The following is a 24,756-nucleotide window of genomic DNA, read 5'->3' as shown; positions in this document are numbered from 1 at the left end:
AAAACGGAATCAATGAGCGCACGAGAGAACACAGACACACACACACACACAAGGAGTTTCATATCGTACGGTAAACAGCTGTCAAGCTGAAACTGTTGCTCAAACAGAGTAAGTCCACAGAACAGATTACTGACTGATATCAGTCAGAATCCTGCTGTGTTTTCCTAAACCACAGCTGCAGAGCCCAGAGTTACCAGATTGATCTGGTAAAATCTGATGGATCCTTCAAATGTTCCCATTTTGACTGACTTTATTGAGAGACTTAATGCAGTTAAGCATATTGCAGTTTGGTGGTGTTGCTTTTTTTTCAAAAACACAAAAAAAGTAGCCGGTACACGAGGAAAATATGTTAATGTGAATTTAAAGGTAATGGTGATCATATTGTATATGATGTGATTAATAGATGACATACTCGGCGCAATACATGTAATTATCTGTTTTCAAAATGTAGGTGCAAAAGAAATCAGTTGAACATCTGTACAAAGAGGTGATCATAATAGCTCATACTGTAATAGAGAGACACTGAACCTCAATTCTACATAGATGATGGAAGAAAGTGTAACTTTATCTATTCAAATTGAAAAAAAGGGTTCTTTCTATTGTACTACAAACAGCTTAAAACCTGAAAATACACTGATATCCTCAAAAATATCCTGGGCACCATCCACGAGACACTGTCACTCATTGAAGAAGGTCTGAAGAAGCTCACTTAACACAATGCGATTTTTGGTTCTGAAAACTACTAGCCTGAGGCAAACTGGGTATTTAAGTGCAGTATACGTCTCCAGAATCGATCCCAGCTTTCAAACCATTAAGTGAATCCCATGTAATTGATTTTTACATTATGCTTGTGTACTAAAGAAAATGAAAAAAAAATACCAACCCAGCACACATACAAGAGGCACTATGGAGCCGCTGTACTCTGGTGCTTGACTTTGAAACTATTCATCAGCAGAACATGTAGACTGCATTAGTAGACAGCCAGCAGTGAACTGTGAAAAACCTGGCACTTTCACTGCTCATCGAGGCATGGTTTAAAGATTACATCAAATACTGAGCGGTCCACAATGAGGAAATGTTCAAATAAGAAGTCGCACCATACTTCCGTTTGATCATTTTACATACTTTGGGGACATGAATTCAACATGGTATGAACCTTTGACATTCTACTTTCATGCTTATGTGGTGACAACACTTAATATATCTGTACAAACAGACATACTCTGCATCATATTACCTTAAATTTCATAAAAAGTATGACGAAACTGTCACGTTAGGCAATATACAACCTACGTGTACTCGTACATTTACCTACATAAGCCAAGTGGAATACCTGATGATTTTACTCCTCAGAGAGACTCTCACTAGGAGCAGACAAATCACAGTAAACATCCATAGTACATCAAGTAGTCGGGAGGAAATTCTTACTGGAGAAGTCGATGGCAAAGCCAGACTTGGTGATATAAAAGTCAGTCTCAAACTGAATGGTGACGATGTTGAGAGTGGAGTGGATCCCCTCAGGCAGCAGCGAGCCGCTGACCTCCTGCAGAGACATCTCGTTGTCAGGAGGCCCGTCCCACACCTTGAAGATGTCGTGGGACGCCTCTGTGTCAAACGCAAGAAACTGGAGACTGGGAGAGGTGAACACAAGGAGTTTAAGTCAAGTCTTTACATTTAACATATGATCAGACTCAAATGAATTCAGCTACTATATTCATTCACACGTAGTTGAATTAATGACGATTGTGTTCACAACTGATGCGTTTCAAATACAACAAAAACAAATGTTGTCAAGAAGGCGAGCAAAATGAGCGCTGAACTTAGCGAGTTTAAAATTGAGTTCAGAGGAGAGCTCCATCTAGAAGCCGTGTTTCCCATGCTTTTGGGTATTTCAGTTGAGATTTGGTATCATCAATCAATTTCTGCCAAAGTTAGAAATACGAGAGCACAGATTTACAAAAGATGGCCTGAAGCAGTTCTTCTGACAAATAATGTGTGGCTGACTTTATGAAATCATACCATGTTTACTTTGACCTCTAAGCCCAAATGGGTTTTATTTCAGTTATACTAGGAGCTCTCAACCAAAAAAATAAAATGCTTCCTTGTCCCGGGAGAATTCCCCTGGGTGCTGTCACAGTGTCTACAAAGTCCCCCTCCCCATCGTTGTTAATGGAGCTGCTGCTGGCTGTTTCTCTTGATGACATCTAGTTTCTGAGGAGAATTCTTAATGTTTAAAATCTCAGCTGAACTTGTGAACTGAACTCGTCTTTCATGGTCAGGTCAAGTTCTGATGACCTCACTCAATTTAAATCAATTCAAATTATTTAACTTCGAGACATTTTCCTTGTGTAAAAACTGCAGTCTCGTGTAATTGCCAATCAAATTCCCTTTAGTTTCATCACACAAACTCACTGAGTGTCTTATTGTGTCTATGTAGATTTAAACATTTTCTTTAAAAGACGAATCATTTAAGGCCCAATTATATATTTCTTTCCTCAACACCATATTTCATGAGTAATGGTGCTAAATACATCAGCATATTGTGATGAATGATTGCACATCTTAATAAAATATTCTATACGATGATGATTTTCTAAAATAAATGGCTTAGTTTGAAAAAGACAATCGCAAAACAATTTTCATTTATACTTGAGATACAGTATATGAATAAATATGCATGTGTGCATTTTGCATTATGTGACCATGTTAACAGCAACTTGAGTTACCTGACAATGTTGCCAGAGTTGACCTCGATTGTCCAGGTGCACCTTAGGTTGTTGTCGTAGGGGAAGGGATACCCCGGAGAGAGGATACGTCCTGTGGACTCACCCTTGAAACTCCCACCACACTCCGCTGCATGCAAACGCACACGCACACATGAATGAACACAAAATACATAAAACCTTGCAAAAAATGCAAACTCACACAAGAGGAAATAGAGACACATTCACACAAGCAAACGTCCACACAGCATGTTGAAACCAAATACGGAAAAAGAAATGCTGTCAGAGTCCAAGATCACTGAAGCTCAACATCTACAATGAGGACTAATGAGCAACAGTTTAAGTTCTGCTGAAAATGAACAATTTCCTTTTTCCAACAGGTAATGGGACTGCAACAAGGACTTCCCGCCTGGGCAGAAATAGTCACAAATGGCAAACTTCTTTTGCCTCCAAGTATACCTTCTAATGATGCCGTTAATTAACTTTAAAAAGACTGTGTTCAGACCATGTATGGGCTGGGCTTTAACCTGCAGGGAGGACACTGCTACAAATGTTAATCATTGAAGGAATATCTTGTCATCCAATCTATGTTGTCTCTCCCCTGGCTATCATCTTGCTATCTATATTACAGAACAAACGGCACTTAATTAATAGGAAAATTGCATTAGACTGCCACAGTGGTAGGCTATAATCAGTATCATAACACAGGCAAATGTAAAAGTCCTTGACAGGGGCCAGAACGTGGCCCTGGAGGAATGGCTGGAAATCCCATTTCACATTCAGCGCACAGATACGTAGCTCACTATTAATATTGACCATTCAGTGATCCAGCGCTGTTAAACAGTTAATCAATAGACTGTTTTTTTTTGTGATGGTATTGAACATGCCACAATGCCAGACTGAAGTCTTTTCAGGGAAAAAGGAACAAATACATGTATCATTGAAAAAGGCAGTTGGACACGGTGGCATTTAAAGAGCAATTTTGCACACATCAGGAATTTATAGATCATTCTTTTACCTTAATCCATCACTGCTAGACATCAAGAAACAGACACTGTCACAACACCTTCCAGACTCTAACAGGGTGCAGGTAATAGCGTTATCATTTCCCTGTCTCAGCACATTTTCAATATGAAAGGACAGCCAAGACTGTACATCATGGCCATGACTCAATCTGATATAAATACTCTGAATCCACAAGTCATGGATCAGCACTTATTTCGAGAAGTAAAGGCATAATTATCAAATATCTAAATGACACAGCCTACGACTTAAACAGAGTCAGAGCATCACAGCAAACGTTCAACTGCAATTCAGATTGCTTCACTTTAGTGTTCTTTTCGTGAATATATCTGCATCCAGAACACACATCTCTAACAAAATGACAAGCAGTGTAGTTTCTTTCAACACAGTTCAATTAAGTAGATATCATGTTGGGATAAATCCTTCGGATTAACACCTAGCTGAGCAATGTTGACACTGTGCCTGGACAGAATAATAATATAAGATACAACAGAGGGGGAGTGAAAAGCGAGACGGACAAAGACCGGGAGACAGGGACCACAAATTGAGATGAAGACAGCATACAGATATAGACAGAAAGGATTACCTATACATGACGGCAGGTTGTTGTCCCACGCCCTTCTATCCCCGGTCATGCACTTGAGTATGCCCCTGCCGTGCAGGGTGTAACCTTGGTCGCAGCCGAAGGTGATGGCACTTCCAGCAAAGTGACCCTGGTCGCTGACTTTGAAGCCGAACTGCGGCACACCTGGATCATCACAGTGGGATAGCTCAAAGCCTGGACGAGTACCATTGAGAGGCACAGGAGGAGGGGAAAAGGGTGGAGAAGAATACGAGTTGAAGAATGGTATAATATGAAGACCATTAACACATAAACACGGAACGCTTTGTCACCATTATTAAACTAAGTCCACTGGAGAGCAACCATTATGTAAACCAGTGCCACATTCCCATTTATCTGTATTGTAAAAGGGTTACTGATTAAGCTTTGAGAATTAAATTCCAGTTGGGGGCTGGACTAACAGTCCCATTATATCACTTGGCAGTAAAAGATTCCTTTCGGACAGAGAGCACAATTAGATGTTCACAATTAAACGTTCAATTGAGTGTGGGCATTTACCACGACTGAGAAACAGCCCGGCCACTCGTAAGACTGTGGGGGTAATACAAAGGAAATAAAATAAACAAGCCACAAAACAAGGAATTGTTGCAATAACTCTTTAGCTCACCATGTTTGAACTTGACCATGGCCGTGTATTGTATTCTTCTCTTTTAGGTACTAAATGTAAGTGTTCTTCTATGCAGCAACAGTGGCCGCACATAAACCCAGCAGTGCTGATTTATGGTCTCTTCTCACAGCGAGGTCCATGCCCATGCCAGATGTTATGGTAGTATTACAAGTGTCATGCCCAGTATAAATCTCCGGCAGTTACTGCTCACATTTAGAAAATTACCTCTGCACTTTTGGTAGCAGAGTCATGAAAACATGATTCGATTCCATGTTCAGACGAGATTTAAGCTGCCCATATCACACCCTCTCCCTGCCCTCGTGCTGTTCATACATCAGTCAAGCCTCTCCGAGTTGAAAAGAGCTATTCATTCAGGTAAAAGACCAAGTTAAGATTGCACTTTGAGATGGATAACGAGGGCACTCCAAGCCATTTTACATTGCGCACATCCGTGGAAAGATAAGAAATGGAATCTAATTATGCGATACTCAATTACAGCTAATTTTGTAACTCGAAAGGCACCTCGTAATTAAACCAACATTTCTTCTGAACTAATTGTAGTAACATTTAGATGCTGATGGCAATTATTTAGCTGTTGTAAACGACTACGTATAACTGATTAATGTACATTTTGTTATTGTTTTTGCAGGCCTGTCAGGTTCGCAAACCCAAAACCGTGAGTAATGCTGAACTGCACTACAGCAAAACGGTTATTTAATGTGAGCTATAGTATAACAGTTTGGGCCTGGCACATTTGGTGCAATTATCACAGACAGAATATTGCCAGTGTGGATCAAGTAACTGCAAGTTAGCTAAAAACTTTTTTGGCTTTCATACTATTCAAGTCAAAACAGCACTTGGCCTGCTGCCATTTTCACTAACTATGTTGAATTCTACCTTAAAAAACTCCACTGGTAGACGGAAAGAATTCAGAGAGCTCAATTGCAGGTGAAACACAAAAACACTTTAAATTGGACTGCAAAACGCAGTGTCAGCAAAACATTCTCTCGTCACAGTAATAAATTAGAAACGGTTAGCTACAATACACAGTCAGCACGCCAATTAGGGGTTAGAAACAAAAGCCATCTATTACTGGCGCACTTACAGCAACGATCCAAACTGTCGATACACACAAACGCATACTGTATGTAGAGGTACACACTACATACAGTAGATGCACATACACGTTGCTAATGCGCAACAATCCCGACAACAATCCACCTGTTTTAACAAGGTACAGTTCGGCAGCCATGGGCACTAATTGCAGGGGTAGAAGGCAATGAAAAAAGCGGGACAAGGGATTCACATGAAGAGAAGCAGAGGGAGAAAAAAGCTAATTTCCCTGCAGGAATGGCACAGAAACACCATGCTGTGTTTAATGGATACCCTGACAGTGAAAGACATAGTGGAGCCGGGTGAGGGTCAATTAAAATTTTCTTTAAAATTCTTGCTACTTGAAATGCCTAGCTCTTGAAGCGAGGCTAAATTCACTCATTCGGAAAAGCTTTAGGGCCCTTCTACTCCAGTGAAATGAAATGTGACTCACTGCGGTATATGAGCCGGAACCCCGCTGCTGTCGCCTCCTGGTCAGAGTAAAATTCAAGCCACAGATAGTTTGAGGTGGTGGTAAGCGACAGACCTTGCATCGACGTGCCCGTGTATGTGCCAAGGAGTAGGGCTGCACCGTCTTTACCGTCATACACCTGAGCAGAGACAGAGAAGAAGAACATGATGGAGAGGCTTGCTGCTCATGGAGGATTAAAATACCCACAATAAAGTAAAATAATAATATAATAACAATTAAATATTAATACTGAAGAAATAGCCACGATTACAAAGAAGCTTTTAGTGCATATTCTCTCTTATGTATGGCCCATCTATTGAAAATAAATGTCCTAAATCAGATGTAAAATGTTTATTGGAGTGACCATAATTATTAACCAAATATTATATTAGAACTAAAATACAATGAGAGTTTAAAAGCAGTGCATTCCCCAAGCAAAGAGTGTGTGTTTTTTTGCTTAATATAATTGCATTTTTATCACAGATCTTTTTTTGATCCACATGCCTAATGGAACTTATTTGTTGAAGAAGGACCCTTTTAAACTCCTACGAATTTCCGGCAGTATACCTATTTCTGTTTGAGATCTGTGAAATAACAAAACAAAAATCCTTTGAAATACTGCTGGGGCCCTCTCTGTCCTGTTTTCCCCTTTCTTCAAGTCAATTTAGCTCTCTAAGCATGTCTTTTCACATTTCGGATGCTCACAAAACGACTAAGTACAAGAGATTACTGTCTACACAACGCCAACACTAGACACACTGATAGTAGGCTACAATGACCTGTTAATTGGAGCATTAGACAAGACATCTGCATCCCAAAAAGAGTGCATTCCAGCTGTGAAGTGGAGACTACTATAGTCATTTGCATCACATTTTTGGTGCCTACAAAAACTGTTAAAATGCCCTTGAGCAAAGAAATCAATCCGTTCCTTCCCAAAGGAAAACTGCTGCTGCTACTACTACTGTTTGACCTATTTTTTGACTTTCTAGGCAAAAGAATTCAGCTTTTTTCTGGGTTTCCTGGTGTTGTATGTATAAAAATGAGCACCAGGACCTGCCTCTTGTTCTTAAACATAAATGAAACAATTACACAGATATATTTGACTTAGTTATTAATCAAAGCCCTGAGTTAATTTGTTGGTTTTCTATTTTCTGTCAACAAAGAAGAGCAGCTGCATTCTGCCCTTACCTTAAGGATGTCACTTTGTGCGAGATGAAAGTTGCTGGCAGTGATGTTGATGCCTTTGCCTGTTTGGACATGAATGCTGTACACACATTCGTGGCTGTTGTCATAGTTCATTGGATAGTTTGGTGACAAAATAGCTCCCTCGCTGTTGGAGACTGTCGAGCCACACTCCGCTGCAAGAAAACAAACAGACAAAAATAGTTAACGTATTTGTTTTACTTAAAAAAACAAGAGCATGCCTACACTTTAAAACTCATCAATTAAAAGAAGACACAACCTGGCCTTCATGAATATTTGTTTCCAAGCACTATTGTTATGTAAAATGTACGGCGTCATAGCAGTCCTTTCAGGGTTGTGCAAAAACATGTTAGGCACTCCACACAAGGCGATTAAATTAAGGCTGAGACGAGGTCTCCGACCCCATGACGACTATGGGGTGTTACACATGCGCAATGTAACTGGAGGGGATGTTGGAGGGTCACGGCAGACGGCACTAGAAATAAAAGGGATCGTCTCCCCTCGGGTGCTCTTTGGGTGTGCTCGGCCTGACAGAACTTTTTTGGGCAAATATACTAGAGTGTGTTCCCCATTAACATTTCATTTGAGTGAGTTTATGAAAAGCAAGTCTCCTCTCTCAAACCAAGTAAGTCTACGAACAACGTTTTTTGAATTTAATGACACGATCGGTGTTTCTGATATCTTTATTTTTCATATACAATAAATTCAGACGCAAGGCCGACTGCCGACGCCTTAGTTACATGAAAAAGCTGTCTACCTCACTATCATTGTAGGGAAGTGACAAATGGAGCCTGCTTCACACCGAAAAACAGGAATTATCATGAGAGAGAAATGACTCGCACAATGTTGCTATTTTCTAAAATGTATTTATCCTTTACTTATGTTACATAAGTAAAGGATAAATACATAGAAAATACATTAGAAAACCTGATGACTTATTACCTTATTTAAGATTGTTGGCTCGTTTTTGTGTCTTTTCTCTGATGCAATAAAAAACATTTGTTTCTTGACTAAAGACTAAAGAGATTCTTGTATGATTTAGTGCCATTTTAAGAGGTTTAAGCATTGTTTTGATGATTGTCGAGATAATATCGTGAATCAACATTATCTTGGCTAGAGTAATCGTGACATGAAATTTTCATATTGTCCCATGCTTCAATGGAACTAGTTTAAATTATACAAAGCCTCTCTATGAAACGACTAGATCTCTGGAGTCAGCTCTTAAAATGTGCAAATAATTTAATTGAGTTTCTCTGCGACAAAAACATAAAATAAATTCAGTACAGCGGTATCGTTACTGAACTCCTCTGCCTTAACCTGACCTTGGAGCACCCTTCGGTGGAAAAGAGCTATCAAAGGATAGTTTTAAAGGGGCGACACTTGAAATTGAGAGCATATCTGTTGCCTCTCAACGGCTTCGAACACGGCGACGGAGTCGGCGGCTCGCGGCTAAAGGTGCTAACAGTGCAAACAACGACGCTGTCGGCCGTCCTGAATGTCAGGAGAACTACTTCGTTCTCTGCTCAAGTGGACATTACTCCACTATGTCTTTACATTGCAAATAGCTGAGTGCAGCTATATTAATGCTCTGAATGTTGTTCAAAGAACCTTTCTTAACATAGCAGCTCGTATCGGTATTAGTTACAAGTCTGAGCATTTCATTGTGGTCTACTTAACTAAATCCAATTCCACTAAGTTCTTGAAAGTTCATATCTGTGCCAAATAAAGTTAAAACATGACATTGGCTAGCAGTGAACAATTCTGCAATACACAAACACAAACAGGAAAGGAAACGGAATAAAAGCAGCTGAACACGTACCCACACACCTTGGCAGAGGGGCACTCCACATGCGACGGCCACCTCCCAAGCACCCTATCTCCTTCGCCCCCTGCAGACGGTATCCTGTGTTGCAGTGGAACGCCAGTGAGTCCCCAATGCCAAACCTGGAGCCGGTGTGCCAGCCAAACTGAGGCGTCCCAGGGTCCTGACAGGGTTCGAGATCGTACTCTGGAAACAAGATAGCCCAAAAAATAAAAAGAATCAATACATCATTAATACTCCATTAGAATGATTCATTGCTTGTACTTGTCATTGATAATAATCCCCAAGGGGGGAAAAAAATAGTCCGCTCTCTTGCTCAAGTCAATGAAACTCTGAGTGCATGTTCATCCCAAAGCAAGCAGTACCGTAGCTCATGGGGATTAACGACCTTGCTCAAGGACACTTCCTCAGGTTGGGATTCATGCCAAAAGCTTGAACCCTGGATGAAGGATGGGCTCTCCACAAACTAGGCCACCCTGCGTGGATTTTTATTGTACATGGGCTGTTTGGTGGCCTCATCATTTGAGATGTCGATGGCACTCGTATGAGAAGAAAGAGGTCTTACTCCCAGCAGCATTCCTCTCACGGGCTATACTTTGTAGCATGCAGAACTTAGTGCAACTATTGATTTCAACACAGCAACGCAGCAGCATCATCACACCTAAGGATGTGGCCTGACAGCATTGGCACATTTTTTTTTTAATCAAAAGGTCATGAAAGGTTAAAAAATGAATTCTAATCAAGAAATCTATAGATGCTAATTACAGAGCATGCAAGGACATACGCACACACACTCGCAAACTACATTTCATGAATATTCATGGCTGCATAAGTTATGCTTCACTTCAGCGAACAGCAGGCAAACATTTAGCCTGCATGCTCACGAAGCAGACCCCCCCTCTCTCGCTCTCTTTTTCTACTTTACTATATCTCTCTCTCACACCATCTTTTTCTCTCCCTCACTCTCCCTCCGCCCTCTCATCAACCCTGCTCACTCAGCATCACCATCTGTCTCATCTCTTTTCTCTCTCACTATCCCCCTCCCTAAGCCTCCCATCTCCACCTCTCTCTCCATTTCCTGGTCTCTGCATGGGGGGCCCATTATTTCCCTTACACCCCCCATCACCACCAACAACACCACCACATTCCCCTCCGTCTCCTCAGTCCTGAGGATACTGACCCACATGGCATGCTTTGATGATCATTCCCATCACGGTCAGACAGCCTGTACCTGCGTGGCCTCGTTGTCTCTTAATTATCCTCCTCTGATCGGCGCAGCCTGTGGCTTGGTCCACCTTAAGCCCGCTCCCATTCTGACCAACAAATCACTCCTCACGTGTTACTTCATGCACGCTTTAGAGAAGCTGAGCACTTTTGATCTCATCACTGAACGAGCCGTCTCTCTCTTTCCATCTCTCCGTCACGGTGTGCTTCATATATGCCTTCTACCTCACAACTCCACCCACCATATTTTCAGCATCCTCACTCCGCCCAATTCATCTTCCTTCCTCTTTTAAAGCTTTACTCACCCGTCCTGTCTACACACCTACCAATACTCCCCCCTGCCTGCCTCCTACAGAAGGAAACCCATATATGCCGTCATACCCGAGAAGGAGATGTTGAATCCCTGCAGCGATATCGAGAAGTCAGAAATGAAGCGTAGCTGGGCCTTGAAGTTCCCATATAGGCCGGCGTTAACTGGTGAGGGCCTCTCCGGGCCGGTGAGTCGAGCGAGAGGCTGGGCGAAGCTGCCGTTTTCCGTTATCAGAAGGTAGTCATGGTGATCCTCCAGGTGGAAGGAGTAAAATGTGAATTGGACACCTTGGAGGCGAAAATAAGACAGCTCAGCGTGAGAGGTTTTTAGGAAGATACTATAGAAAAGGCTTTGAATAGAATATGTAAAGCATACATCTGATGTTTTCATGTCCATTACTGACCCATAAGGTTAAGAAATGGATTTGCTGTTTACATTGTAGAGCACAAAATAAAGTGTAATGCAACAACCTCAAACTGAACGTGACTACTATTCAATTTAAATGTAAGCTATAATTTCAAATGTCATTATCGTGATTAAAAATCTGTTGTATTAATTTGGGTTTAGTTTGCTGAAACATCCATCTACGCATTTTTTATTCATTAAATAATAAATGCTTTAATCCGTACAGCAGCACTATGAGCATACTGAAATGAATGCTACTGAAATTATCATACTAAAATGAAAAGGGAAAAAAGGAAAATCTGACACGTAATAAGGGACACAAAAAAGATTAAAGGCAATTTCAAAATGCAAAGTTAATAGCAAACTCGCAGGGAAAACTAAAACAAGGGGAAATGATTTTCACAGATAAAAACTACACGTAATTGAAAAAGCATGGCCTTTCCTCCAGTCCACGAGATTAGTCAGCTTCACTTTAGTCTAACCATCTTTAAAACTCGACGACAAAACATCTGTAACTGGCCGAGCTGGCCAATTATACAGATTCACATGAGAAGAGAAAACACAATCAAAGACAGGAAAATCTGCTACAGCAGCAAATAGATTATAAATTGTGTGAAGGTTGTTCAACATGATTCTGAATGTTATATCAACACCTTATTATTTAACTTTTAGATTGGAAAACTAAATCTAGGTCTAAACACCCTGCTTGTATTTTCACACTGTAACTCAGACCCAAGCGCATCTTCATTCCACCCGTGATGGCCAGTTGGCTGCTTTTCAGTACAATACGCACACTGCCATTTTAATGCCATCTGTTGAATCTGTTGGAATATGACTCTATAATGTCCTCCACAATGTTTGGCTCACTTGAAAAAGAAAGTCCCAAATGGCCATAAAATAAATAACAAAATTAAGTGATTGATTGTGCTCTGTAAAACAGCAATTATATAACAGAGAGTCTAGCCAAATGTTCAATTTATCAAGAGCCATCCCTGTGAGGGGGCATCCCAATATTTGAATATAGTTGGTGCGGGATGTTGGTAATTACTGAGTGGAATAGTTACATCGCTAAAGATGAATTTGTCTTCCAGTCAGTAGCCACAGGATCCAAAAATACTCAAGGAAGATCAGTGCCGTGATAAGAGATGAGAGGCAAGCATCCCCTGTGTGTGTAATGAAAACTATCTAAAGAAAATGTATATTATGTAGGCTATAGACTGTAGTACAATGTCTAACATGTATAGTTTTGATTAACGCCCGAACCTGAGGCAAGTATTGCACCAGTACGTTTTTAAACCTTTTCCATGTTAAAATAAAGGGAACAAGTGCATCTCTGGGAATTTCAATCTCAAATCAGATCCTTGGACTTCATGGCTTTGGCCCTGCCTCTCTAAATCATATTTAGTCAGCTGAATTAGGCCCCGATTACAAATGTGATGTGCAATAGCTTATTTTCATCACTTACTACCTATAATTAATCAAATTTGTTTGTCATGCTTCAGGGTTTTGGGTGAGGTCTACGTACAAGTCCTTTGCTTCCCAATTTTGCAGTTTTTCTAGATGCGTATATGAGGTTTGATTGCTAATTGCCCCACACTAAATTAATTTGGCATTTTGAATAACTTACACCGTATCAGGCCCTGTGTCGAATTTGATTAGAATTAGGCAATTTCTATATTTTTGAGTTGCTGTCTTCGGTTTTTAGTTGTGGGTGCAGTTGAGTTTCGTGCCTCCTGTTATTGTTGAATGTTAAAGGACCTACTATGTAAGAAATTAAAAGGATAATGCTGATGATAGGAGAACATGGGTAAGGTTATTGTTATAGTCACTAAATATATATAAGACAGGAAAAAAAGAAGCAATGCAGTGCGGTTAAAACAAGCTTTGATTTGATGGTTATTTGGGGAGGATTGAGTGATGTCCTTCGGTACTCCACCTTTATCGCACACCTTTTAGAAACTACATACACATATATAACCATCATCTTGCCATTATCAGCCTAGTGTATGTATGTATGTGTGTATATATATATATATGGACAGTAATTATATTAAACGGTTCTTACATGGCAAGAAAAACAATTACCTGTTAAACACAAATTAAACACCTTATAGTGGCAAAAATTAAAAACTGCTTATATTTGCTTTTGTCATGTCAAACAACTCTGAGTGGAGGGATTGCTGATAGGTCTTCTTCTGGATTTAAACTACCAAAGTTACAGTGAGGAAACAGAGGTGCTAGTTTTGGATAATGTGCAAATAGTAAAAAATGTCATTTCAACGGACCTTTTGAAAGAAGATAAGACGGTGAAATACGGGGATAATACTGCTAGGTGCTAGGGAACCGAGATAAGCTCAGTGCACTTTTCAAATGATAATGAATAAGAAGATCTTGGAGAACTGGTTACTGATCACATAACTGACAGTGAGAGCTGTGCTCATGGAATTAAGCTAATTAAATAGAGAATAAAACCCAGATACCAGATTTGTCTCACCAGGTGAACCACTGACACGTCAAAGCAGTTCATTAAATTAACTAGGTGGAAAAAAAAAATGATGAAAAGAAGTGTCAAATGCTATCCAACTGTGGAATGTATAAAGCAGTGTACTGTACAACGTTGGCTGAAATATGTGTAATAAGATGAAGATGAAGAAATGTAACTCAATTCTCAGATACTGGAACACACTTTAAAAAAAGAACCATACAGTTAAGTCTTCAATGAGTGTAATATTATCCCTTCACATATTCTGGATACTTGCTAAAAGGGAGAAAAAAGTCAGAACATTTAAATGATATTTGCTTGAATCACTTCTCACTTTATAATAATAACTCCTTGTAATGTTCTTGGAATCTGTTGAGCGGGAGTCGCTTTAATTTATAGCTTTATAATTTGGTCATTATGAGGACTATTGAATGCCTGATTGAACTGCAGTGTGGGAAGTATTTACGCAAGTGCAAAATAAAAAATATGTACTAAATCAATATATAGTTCCTAAACTATATGGTATAGGGCTTAATACCAAATTAAAAAAACATAAAAAGTAATTTAGTATGCATGGTATGTATACTTGTTTCTTGGAGAATGTTTTTTTTAATAAAATGTTCCTACCTTTTCCATGGCTCACTTCTACAGTCCATGTACAGTTCAGAGAGTTCGGATACAGCTCCGGAAAGCCAGGTGATAAGATGATCCCTCCAGGTCCCCCGATGTCCCCACCGCATGATGCTGAATAGAAAGGGAAGATAATGAATGATAACTGTTGCTGGAAAAAAAATAATGAAAGTTTTAAATGAACCAATAAATCCTTCACCTGAAGACAGAGGAGCAATTTAAATGAATAATGCATTTGAGTCATATCACATCCTGTCCTGCTATTTTTATGACTACCTGTAATTCTGCCAACACAAAGTTGTTTTTTTTCCTCTCCAAACCTGCCCCACTGCCAGGACATCAATTATTCATTACTTCAGCTATCCATCCATACTCTCCACTCCTATGGTATCTTCAACTGAAAGGCATCGTCAGAAAACGTGTTAATCCAGTAAATTTACTTACAATTCGCAAGAACTGACACAAGCATATTCAGCGGATTAGAGCATCAGGCTTTATTTTGACTGTGAGGGATTTTGAATTTCTTCCAAATAGAAACAATGGTAAATGGACTTGTAGAGCGCTTTTCTAGTCTTCCGACCACTCAAAGCACTTTAACCCTACATGTCATCATTCACCCATACACACACATCCGTACCGTGATGGCAGGGGGCTACCATGCAAGGTGCAACCTGCCCATCAGGACTCTAACTAACCATTCACACCCATTGATACACCGCAGTCACAGCCTGCGGGAGCAATTTGGGGTTAAGCGTCTCGCCCAAGGACACATCGACACGGACTAGCGGAACCGCCGTCCTCTGATTGAAGGACGACCCCGCTCTACCCACTGGGCCACAGCTGCATCCAACTACTTTCCAGGTCGGTGGGATAATCCAGTTGCATCCAACCGTGTAGAGTAGCTACAGTTGCGGTGATAGGGATAGTGTCGTCTAAAGCAGCAACATCATTTCCACCACAGTATTATGACTCTCATGCATGTTGACTATTGATTTTACTGCCAGAGAGCTCCTTATCTCATCAAAGGAAGGTAATGAGATAAATCTCTACCCTCACTGGCTGCCGAGGACCGGGAGGTTATTGCTAGATCCGTTTGAAGGTTAAACGGTCAAATTGGATATTGTACCAACCTGCAACCGTCATTGTGTTTAAATTAAAAGGTCATATCACATAAAGGGCACTGCTTTTTTTTTTTAAATGGCATAGATAGAAATTTACAAGCGTTGTTTCCCTCTGTTAAGCATGTTTGTGTGTTCTTTGGCTTGAATGCCCTAAGAGTGGTGTTGTTACAACCAAATATCCAGATTCCTTCTTCAAAACAGCAATTGTTGACAAATATTAGAAGTAGAACTCTTGTGCATGTACATATTTTCAAAGTAATGAATGTCAGATGATGTTTATGGAGGATCACAGAGAAGCCTGAGGCTCCACAGCTGCACACACCCACCCCCCTCTCATCCTCTCTCCTTCCACCCTTGGGCCCTCCACCAAGCACACCACATCAAGGCATGAATCCTTACCCACCAACAAAGTTATATCAAATATTTTATTAATGAGCCAAAATTACATAAAGTCATTAAAAGTGGATGAGCACGCTTGGAAAACGATCTACTTTAGAGGCTCTATAGGCAAAGAGCCAAGGCATTTGGCACCAGTCTGGCCCACACCTAGGCGAGAAACATCTCCACGCCATGAAGTACATTATGAGGACAACCGTTGGGCTGAAGCTGCATAACAAAGCACTGTATCATATGCACGGTATGGTGCCCACTGCCAACTCTTGCATGTTTTTTTTTATTCATTATATTCTTTCAGCTGAGTGATCCGTGACTTCGAGACATCGTCTACGTTTTTTTCCACTGCAACAATAATCGGCACAATTGTCCTTCAGTGCGCTTCTAAACAGCACAAAGAGCAAACCTGTACAAACACAGCCGGGAGAGGGAGATTATGTGAGATATCACAACTATCAGGGACATGCTGAACTTCATGCTTTGAAGTTGAGGATAATCTGCCTTCAGTAATACATGATTCATCACAGTCTATTTGCTGAGTAAAAAGAACTTTGACAAGCTTATGTTTGGTTAGTGAGACCTGCTGTAGGCTACCCGTAGTCACTTAGGCTTGTGTCGTTGCCAACAAGGCCATGTTTTTTTTTTTATTGTTGGTTTGAGAATAAAATATAGCAATGGTAGCAGCTGCTGTAGGAACCCAGTTACCTTTTGAAAACCTAATTTAGAAACCTCTTGCCAGTTACTAGTGGCGGCGTCCCAAGGTGTTCAAATGGCCATATATGTCATAATGTCATCCAGCGTAAATATAAGCCCATACAAACCAAAATAGTATGCAAAAATATATATCTTACAAATATAATAAAAACTCACTCAAAAGGAAATTGTGCCGTCATGGATGAGACTGCAGCCTGAGCTGGAATCCATTGCAAATTGTGTCAACATTTCGTATGCGTACCATCACAAGTGGGCAGTGGGTGGCTCCAGAAGTGGTTCTTCTCACAAACCAGTGGCTCGTCGTGGCTCAGCCTGTATCCTGGGTCACACTGGAAGGACACCGTGGAGCCGATGGACAGGTCATGGCTTAACCGTAAGCCATTCACGGGAATACCAGGATCCATGCAGGAGTACGTGTCCAATGTGACCACTAGAGAAATTAAAATCAAACGGGTTCTTGAATATGATTCGAGACAATTGTACATCCTCAACTTGGCAATTCAATTTAAACCTCTTTGTTCACAACCTTTAGGTATCTTCTAGTTTGTGTGGTCCGTTACTGTGACTGATGATAATAATTACCAAGAAACACGTCTACATTGTGCGGTGACACAACTATGGACCAAGTTTTGGGCAATTAACTGTATGTTTTTGTCACACAACGTCATTTTCTCTTCAACTATTTACACAGTAGAGGAGGAGGTTTGCTCTCGCATATGCAAATAAAGTAGGACTGTGGAGCTACAGAGGTATATTGAAGTTATACAGCATTCATGGAAAATGTGATGGAAATTCTATTTTTGCAATCAGTAAACTTTCTAGGTCACATTCATCCAAAAAATGTGCAGACAGAAGCTTTGATGTTATTACAATCATCACAACAATGATAGGTCTCGGGTTGCATACATAATAGAGAAAGCAAGTTTTCCAAAGCAAGCAATTTACTTTGACTTTTACATTTTAGAATGAATGCTCGCTCATACTTACCCAAAAGTGGTAAAAATATATTGCATGACGCACAAAGGGGACTGCACCGTAAAAGTGTCAAATTTCAGACAATAGCAAAGGCTGTTTCATAACAAGACATAGTTAAGACTATAATGAAAAATGCACTATTGCATTGACTGGCGAATGGCTGACAGTTTGTCTGAATAACTTTGATAGAGGTGTTGGTTCCTCTGGCATTAAAGAAAACAAGGTTTCATAATACAAGTATGGTTTTTGATGAACAAAAATATGCTGATTTTAGGCACTGACTGGCAATTTAATGTCGCAGTTATTTATATTTGTCAGTCTGGCAGTTTTTTAATCTATCCATCTTTCCATATTTCCAGAGCTAGTAAGATATCATTGGATACTTTGGGTTAAGGGTCTCTTTTTTTATAGTAAATACACACACACGCACGCACGCACGCACGCACGCACGCACACACACACACACACACACACACACACACACACACACACACACACACACACACACACACACACACACACACACACACACACACACACACACACACACACACACACACACACACACACACACACACACACACACACACACACACACACACACACACACACACACACACACACACACACACAAATATAAAAGAGAATTCAGAACAGATATAAACAAGCTAGTTATCTCCTTTTGTTCTCTTTCGAAGGTGTCCTGGTTCTAGTGCAATTTCTGGTGCCGCAGTAGTTTCAGGTGATTGACCCTGTCAAGGGACTTAGACATGTCAGCAAATAGTATCCTGTTCATTGTGGGACGTCTGGCATCAGTGACTGTGAGCCCAGCATGAAGAGCATTTAAAGGGGCGGCACACAATGTGAAATTTATGTAAAATTGCATCCACTGCAGAATCAAACAGCGACAGATACACACACTCTCAGCAAGTCAAACAAATATTGTCTGAAAATGTCCAGTACCCCATTGTAATGAATTTTGATCCATTAGAAGTGTAGTACTACTACATGGCCAGCAGGTGTTACTTTTGGCAACGTGGAACAGAATTATCAACAAGAAATGACACAGGTAACAGTGTAGTAGAGTTATATTATGTGGTTTGTGAGCTATAGATTACAGTCATGAACATTAATAACCTGTATAACAACCCAGGCCAACTGATTATTCATGTGTGATAACAGGGCTCCTCCTTTGTACTGCTGTAGAAAATTTGTCTTGCTCTCCTTGAGTAATACGGGATATTTTTAGTATGGAAACACACAAATATTGCCTGAAGTAGAGCATTCATTGATCATTGCTGGTACTGGCCTCCAGGGTGCAGGAATTTGGTGGGAGAAAATGCAAAAATAATAATATCTAAATACAATGGTTAGGAGTGAAATTAGAGAAAACACACATTGAATACATGGGCCTAAATATGATTTGATAACATTTTGTTGTATGTGTTGTGACTGAATAGTTATCCATTACAAAGGCAATGGGATGCAGTGTTCCTGTGCCTCGGTTGATTCACAGCCTAATTCACAACAGCCTTACTTTGTAAGACCAATTTTACAAATGAACAAGACTGGGTTTCCCCAAAGTATTTCAGCAATAAGATGTGTCCTAAATTGCAAAGGAAGAAGCTAATATGATCTTACTGTTATTGCTTTTCAATAGCCTCATCAACAAAAGAAAAATGCACTTGAGAGTGAAACACAAGACAAAGGCACTTGTTTACCGCTTTCAGTCAATAATACACACATGATAAGAAGTCTTATGAATCACATCAGAGAGACAAGGATACTGGTGCTAGTGCAAATAATCATGAAAATAGATCACACTATGTCCAGAGTATTTTTATATTTGATTTTTCAAAGACTACCACTCCATGCATAATGATGTGGAGAAGAAAAAATGTAAAACAAACTCTCCCAAGAGCAGAGGGTTTTACCCAGGTATTCACAGTATTCGATTAAGTACCTCTGAGAGCTAATAGTTCTCCTCCCTAACCCAGATGCTCTTAGTCAGTCTGTGCACAGACAACCTTCCTCCACAAGCTTGCACATTTAAACTTGGGGCTTCTGTTGCACCGGAGAGTGCAAGAACACATTTGGAAAGCAAAACAGTGAATCTGGGGACAGGGATTTAGGGTAAGTCCCTTCAAGTCCATTGTTGATGTAACCCACATGACATAACTTTCCAATATTGCACTGAATATTTAATGCTATGTAGTTTCAGTGTTTATTGACATTTACAAGTTACAGCACACTATTATTTAATAAGCTACATTGATTAAGATGTGCCACGGGCTTTATCCTCAAGTTTGGCTTTGATTTCACTCAGGAGCTATTCCCTAACCTCCCACACAAAAGACCTGGATAACAATGGGGTTTTTAAACAGCTGCTCAACCTGAAAGAACTGTGAGGTATCCTTAAGAATAGGTCCTTTTCACAGTAGCTATGTCATTACCCTGCTATAACATGGTTGTAAAAAGGGCCTATTAACATTAGTGGTGATATAAGATAAGAAACCTTATAAAGTGTTACAAGAAAGGCAGATCAATTTAAATTGAATTTAAACCCCACATACTTGGAATTGTGTCTCCCTTTTTCCTATTGTTGACATATCTAATTTAAAATCAATTAAATTATATTACATGATATGAAAAGCAAAAATATGAATAATCTGCATTCATAACTCTTGGTGTTTTGCAGTGCATGCAGCAATAGTAACACTCTCACCTTCAAATAATATCTTGAATCCACTGTTTGATCGACTGTTATCGGTGGTGAAAAGCAGGTACAGAAAGTTACCGCTACTAAACAGGAACTGAGGGACCTGGGTTCCATTAAAAGAGCCAACCAGAGGAGAGAGCAGGTTGGGGCCGTCATGCACTTCCAGGAAGTCATAGCTGAGCTCAGTTTGAAACCTTACAAATAAAGAGAGCAGAGAGAGGGAGATGCAGAGTACACAATTATTTGTATTCAAAACATTACTTCTGCTTTGACCGATTAGACAATTTGAAGCTATTTACCCAGTTTTGTCCGCAGAGAAAAGATTCTAATTTTATGGAGATAAATAAGACGAAATTGCTTGCACGACAATGACTTTCTTTGGAACCTGAAATGGTATGGATCCATGGTCACTCCCAGGTCTCTACATCATCAAACAAGTGACAATACAGTTCCAATATTGCCATCAAAAAATACCTTCAGACAATTTCAGCAAGAGAGAAGCCACACTTCTCTTTATTTTGAACGCAAAGAGCTTAAAAAAAAGAAGCTGCATAAACTAGGCTTATGAAAACTTTGGCTCGTTTAAAGTGAGGAGGAGCACAAAAATGAAAGTCTTTGTGTCTTTACAAAGGAGTGTGTCAGCACTGAGAAAGTGTTGATTATAAAATATGAACATTTTATGGTTTCGCTCCTTAATGGTCGGAAATAAAGATCTTAGAGCAAAGACTATTTTTTTTCTTTTTATTGCAGCTCTCTAAGGAAGTGAGCGGGAGCCAGTAAGCAAAATAAAGACTTACTCGAGGCTTTCAACATTTTTGGAAACTAGGTCCAGGACTGTGTTCCACCTCTTCTGACTTTCTATTTCTAACTCAGAGGCTTCCAGGGATAGAGGTACGCCTTCTGTGTCTGAGCCCATATACGCGAGTGCATAAATTGATACTTTCTGTCTGTGTGTGTGTGTCTACTACATATGCAGGTATGTGTATAAATAGTACTCAGATGCAGTGCAGTATGTGGATATACGTACTTAAAAAAAATTGTGTGCGAGTATGTGTGTATCATTTTTTTTTTTCTTCCACGGATGAGTTGTTGCAGCACTGTCATACAAACCTGTCGAAGCTGATCTTGATGGAGCTTCCCGGCTCGGCCTCAATGACCCACTCACAACTCAGGGAGTCTTTGTAGTAGCCTGGCCAGCCCGGGGAGAGGATGACACCAGACAGCCCTGAGTAGTGGCCCCCGCAAGGAGCTGGAAGAGCAGAGAGGGGGAAGGATGGTGGGAGGGATTGGGAGGATAAAGATATAAATTAAACACATAAATAGATCGGACAGGAGAGAAGGAAATAGCCGTTGTTTTATGTCACTCAGTAATCTTTTTATACACACATGAAAAACATTGAAAGAAAATAAATATAGGATGAGTCACTAAAGGGCTGTAACCATGTAGTAGAGCTGCATGTTCCACATAACCCACTCACTTTTCTTTCTGTTCCATCTCTCTCTTCCTGACTCAATAGCTGACACATCTGTCCACCAACCACACAATTATCCGCCATTCCATTTCAGTACCTTCACATTTGGGGATGAGTCCGCTCCACATCCCCTTGCCTTCCTCCAGATGGCATGTGATGGTGTCGGCTCCCTGCGTCTTGATGAAGCCCTCCTCACAAACCACCGAGATGGAGCTACCCAGTTGGAAGCTGTCCCCAAAGCGCCTGGCATTCAACGGTATGCCAGGGTCAGGGCACTCATTGCGCCCGAAAGCTTGTAATGAGAAGAGAGAGAACACGATCTGGTGACAAACGCTCTTGTGTGAATGAGAAATGGGGTCTTTGAGGAGTCGGGAGATAAGGGAAATGGATGTAGCCGTCTGTAGGAGACAAAAAAAACTAACAGAGGTCTGCTCTGTACACCTGAGGATGACAATAGCCTATGTCTGCAGAGCTTGTTGTGCCTTTGCCAGGAGAAAAATAATTACGATGGCGTTGTATTAGGCAATGAGGCACAAGAGTTAGGAACTGTTTGCACTATCCTAAATGCTGCCTTTTTGTTTTGTTAAGGCACTCACGTTTCACTTGGGGTGCAACGTAGTATCATTTCTCCTTAAAGCTCATTTCCTTAGAGCATTCATTTCAAAAAGACTGAAAACATGCAAATACACACAAATTACTGGTGCTGCTGAACTTCATCCCATCCTTTATCATTAATAAGATATATGATGTCTTTGCACTTTACTCTAGATAATTGTTGTTTCTTCGGTTAGTTGTTTGTAAGTATTTGAAAAGCACACAAATTTAAGGGCTCAGTCAGCCGTGATATTTGCAAGGACACATTCACACTCATCCCTAACCATAAAAGGAAACTGGTGGATGCAATTATTTGTTTCTAAATGCTTTACTATGCTATGATTCAAACATTCCCTTACTGCTATAAGTGATGTTGAACCCTCGTCCAGACATAGAGTGATCAGCCTGAAACTCCAGCTGCAGTACGTTGCTGTTGGAGGTCAGGTGGGAAGGAACCTCGGCCCCTGAGAAGCGTCCTAGTATTGTGGCTCCTGACTGATCCCCGTCTTTGATAGTGAGGAAGTCATAGGGGGGCTCCAGGTCAAAGTCATTGAAGGCCAGGTGGATTCTGGAGCCAGTCTCAGAGATAATGAGCCACACGCAGTTAAGGTTGTTTCCATAGCCCTCTGGGTAGTCAGGAGACAACACTGTCCCCATGGGAGCGGTGAAGTTGGAGAAACAGGGGACTGTGTGATAGAGGGGACGAAATATATTAGTAATGATTTTAAAAGTTTAATATCCCAGGCAAGGCCATTTGTTTCACTGCAACTCTCACTGGTCACATGACAATGCACACTGTGGACTGTGCCATGACAGGACCGGCCACAAAGATCAGTGTAGCAATCAGGAGACAGCACTGCTCCCATGGGTGCCGAGTAGTTCGGGCAAAATAAAACTAAGGAGGGTGGGAACAGAGGAGTTAGTGTACAAAGTTACAGACATACAGCTATATAAGTGCACAGGAAAACTGCACACTGTCCCAATGGAACTAGAGATTGATTTTTGTTAAGTATTTGGGTTTGGTATAGTGAAACTTACAGGAAGGGTTTAGGTTGTCTTGAGAAAGAACAATGTACAGTATTGTAAAGGCTTCCCTTCTCCTGAGTATTTGTATAGTTTAACAGTGTGTACCCTACGTTCTTCTCTTTGAAATAACAAGGCAACCCTATCCTATCAATTTCCCATTTTACATTATATATGTTGCTGTTTACACACACAATGCACTGCATGGCCATTTAAAACACTGCAATTAATCCTCCAATAGCTTAGTGTCATTGTGAACTTTCCAAGCGCGTAAGTAATTGCTTCATTTGCCATCATAAAAAAACTATGGACTCACATATGCAGATGGGGATATTAGCCGACCACTGATTGTTGTTCTGGCAGGTTATCATCCTCTCCCCGATGAGCTCGAAACCAAACTGGCATTCAAAGCGCAGAACATCTCCATTTAGAAAGCCACTACCCTCTTGGTAACCGTACAGAGGTGTCCCAGGGTCACCACAACTCTCTTTGTCAATTTCTGTGGGTGAAAGGAGGAGGAGGGGAGGAAGGAGGGAGGGATGGAAAGAGAGGAAAGGGTGAAAAGCAGAGAATTAAGTCAAGCCAAGTACTTTGAGGTACTTTTTTTCTTCTTTAACATTTATCTATAAAGGTCCAGGTGAAGAGTCTGAGAGCCTGGTTAAGAAAGTTTCTTTAGAAGGAGATAGATAAGTGAGAGACAGGCAGGCAGGCAGGCAGACAGCTAGGACAGAAAGGCAGACAGGAAAATGAACTCCTTGCTTTACTGAAAGAGGCATGAATACAGACAGACAGAGATGATATCAGCACTACAGTCTGTGTACCTTTATAGTTGATCTTGAAGCCGATCGAGCCCACACTCTCATCAGACTGAAGATGAAGCCACATCTGATGGGACATGCTGACAATCAGGTCTGGAACAAAGCTCCCAGTCAGCCTGCAGACAGGGAAACAAAAATAAGTCACTATGGTATCAGAACCCACTTTCATCTTTCACACAGTTTTCAAAAGATCTTGTAAATTGTATTGAAACTAAAATTCAATGTTCTATAAGTTGTGTTTGTTGGTAAATACAGGGCATGACAAAATGTGCCTCTACAAAGCAAGCCTTTACTTAAATGGCATTAAATTCA

General features: G+C 40.5%; 1 protein-coding gene across 1 annotated transcript in view; it reads right to left on the bottom strand.

Moving 5' to 3' along the window:
* The window catches only part of LOC142938180 (CUB and sushi domain-containing protein 3-like), a 194,277-nt gene that overhangs the window by 107,167 nt on the left and 62,354 nt on the right, over positions 1-24,756 (bottom strand). The window contains exons 12-26 of the mRNA XM_076081426.1: positions 24,448-24,560; positions 23,943-24,125; positions 22,963-23,289; positions 22,107-22,301; positions 21,648-21,786; positions 20,544-20,731; positions 17,085-17,273; positions 14,613-14,729; positions 11,170-11,385; positions 9,562-9,750; positions 7,728-7,897; positions 6,522-6,678; positions 4,333-4,524; positions 2,727-2,853; positions 1,429-1,631 (exon numbers count right to left, since the gene is read on the bottom strand). Coding sequence (XP_075937541.1) covers positions 1,429-1,631; positions 2,727-2,853; positions 4,333-4,524; positions 6,522-6,678; positions 7,728-7,897; positions 9,562-9,750; positions 11,170-11,385; positions 14,613-14,729; positions 17,085-17,273; positions 20,544-20,731; positions 21,648-21,786; positions 22,107-22,301; positions 22,963-23,289; positions 23,943-24,125; positions 24,448-24,560 — 2,705 coding nt within the window. The remainder of the gene's footprint in view (positions 1-1,428; positions 1,632-2,726; positions 2,854-4,332; positions 4,525-6,521; positions 6,679-7,727; positions 7,898-9,561; positions 9,751-11,169; positions 11,386-14,612; positions 14,730-17,084; positions 17,274-20,543; positions 20,732-21,647; positions 21,787-22,106; positions 22,302-22,962; positions 23,290-23,942; positions 24,126-24,447; positions 24,561-24,756) is intronic.

This window comes from Anarhichas minor, unplaced genomic scaffold, assembly GCF_050575085.1.
Source record: "Anarhichas minor isolate MPS153535 unplaced genomic scaffold, ASM5057508v1 ptg000080l, whole genome shotgun sequence".
In the NCBI taxonomy this organism is placed as follows: Eukaryota; Metazoa; Chordata; class Actinopteri; order Perciformes; family Anarhichadidae; genus Anarhichas; species Anarhichas minor.
The sequence above is the reverse complement of the archived record's forward strand: the minus strand, read 5'-3'. Positions and strand labels throughout refer to the sequence as shown.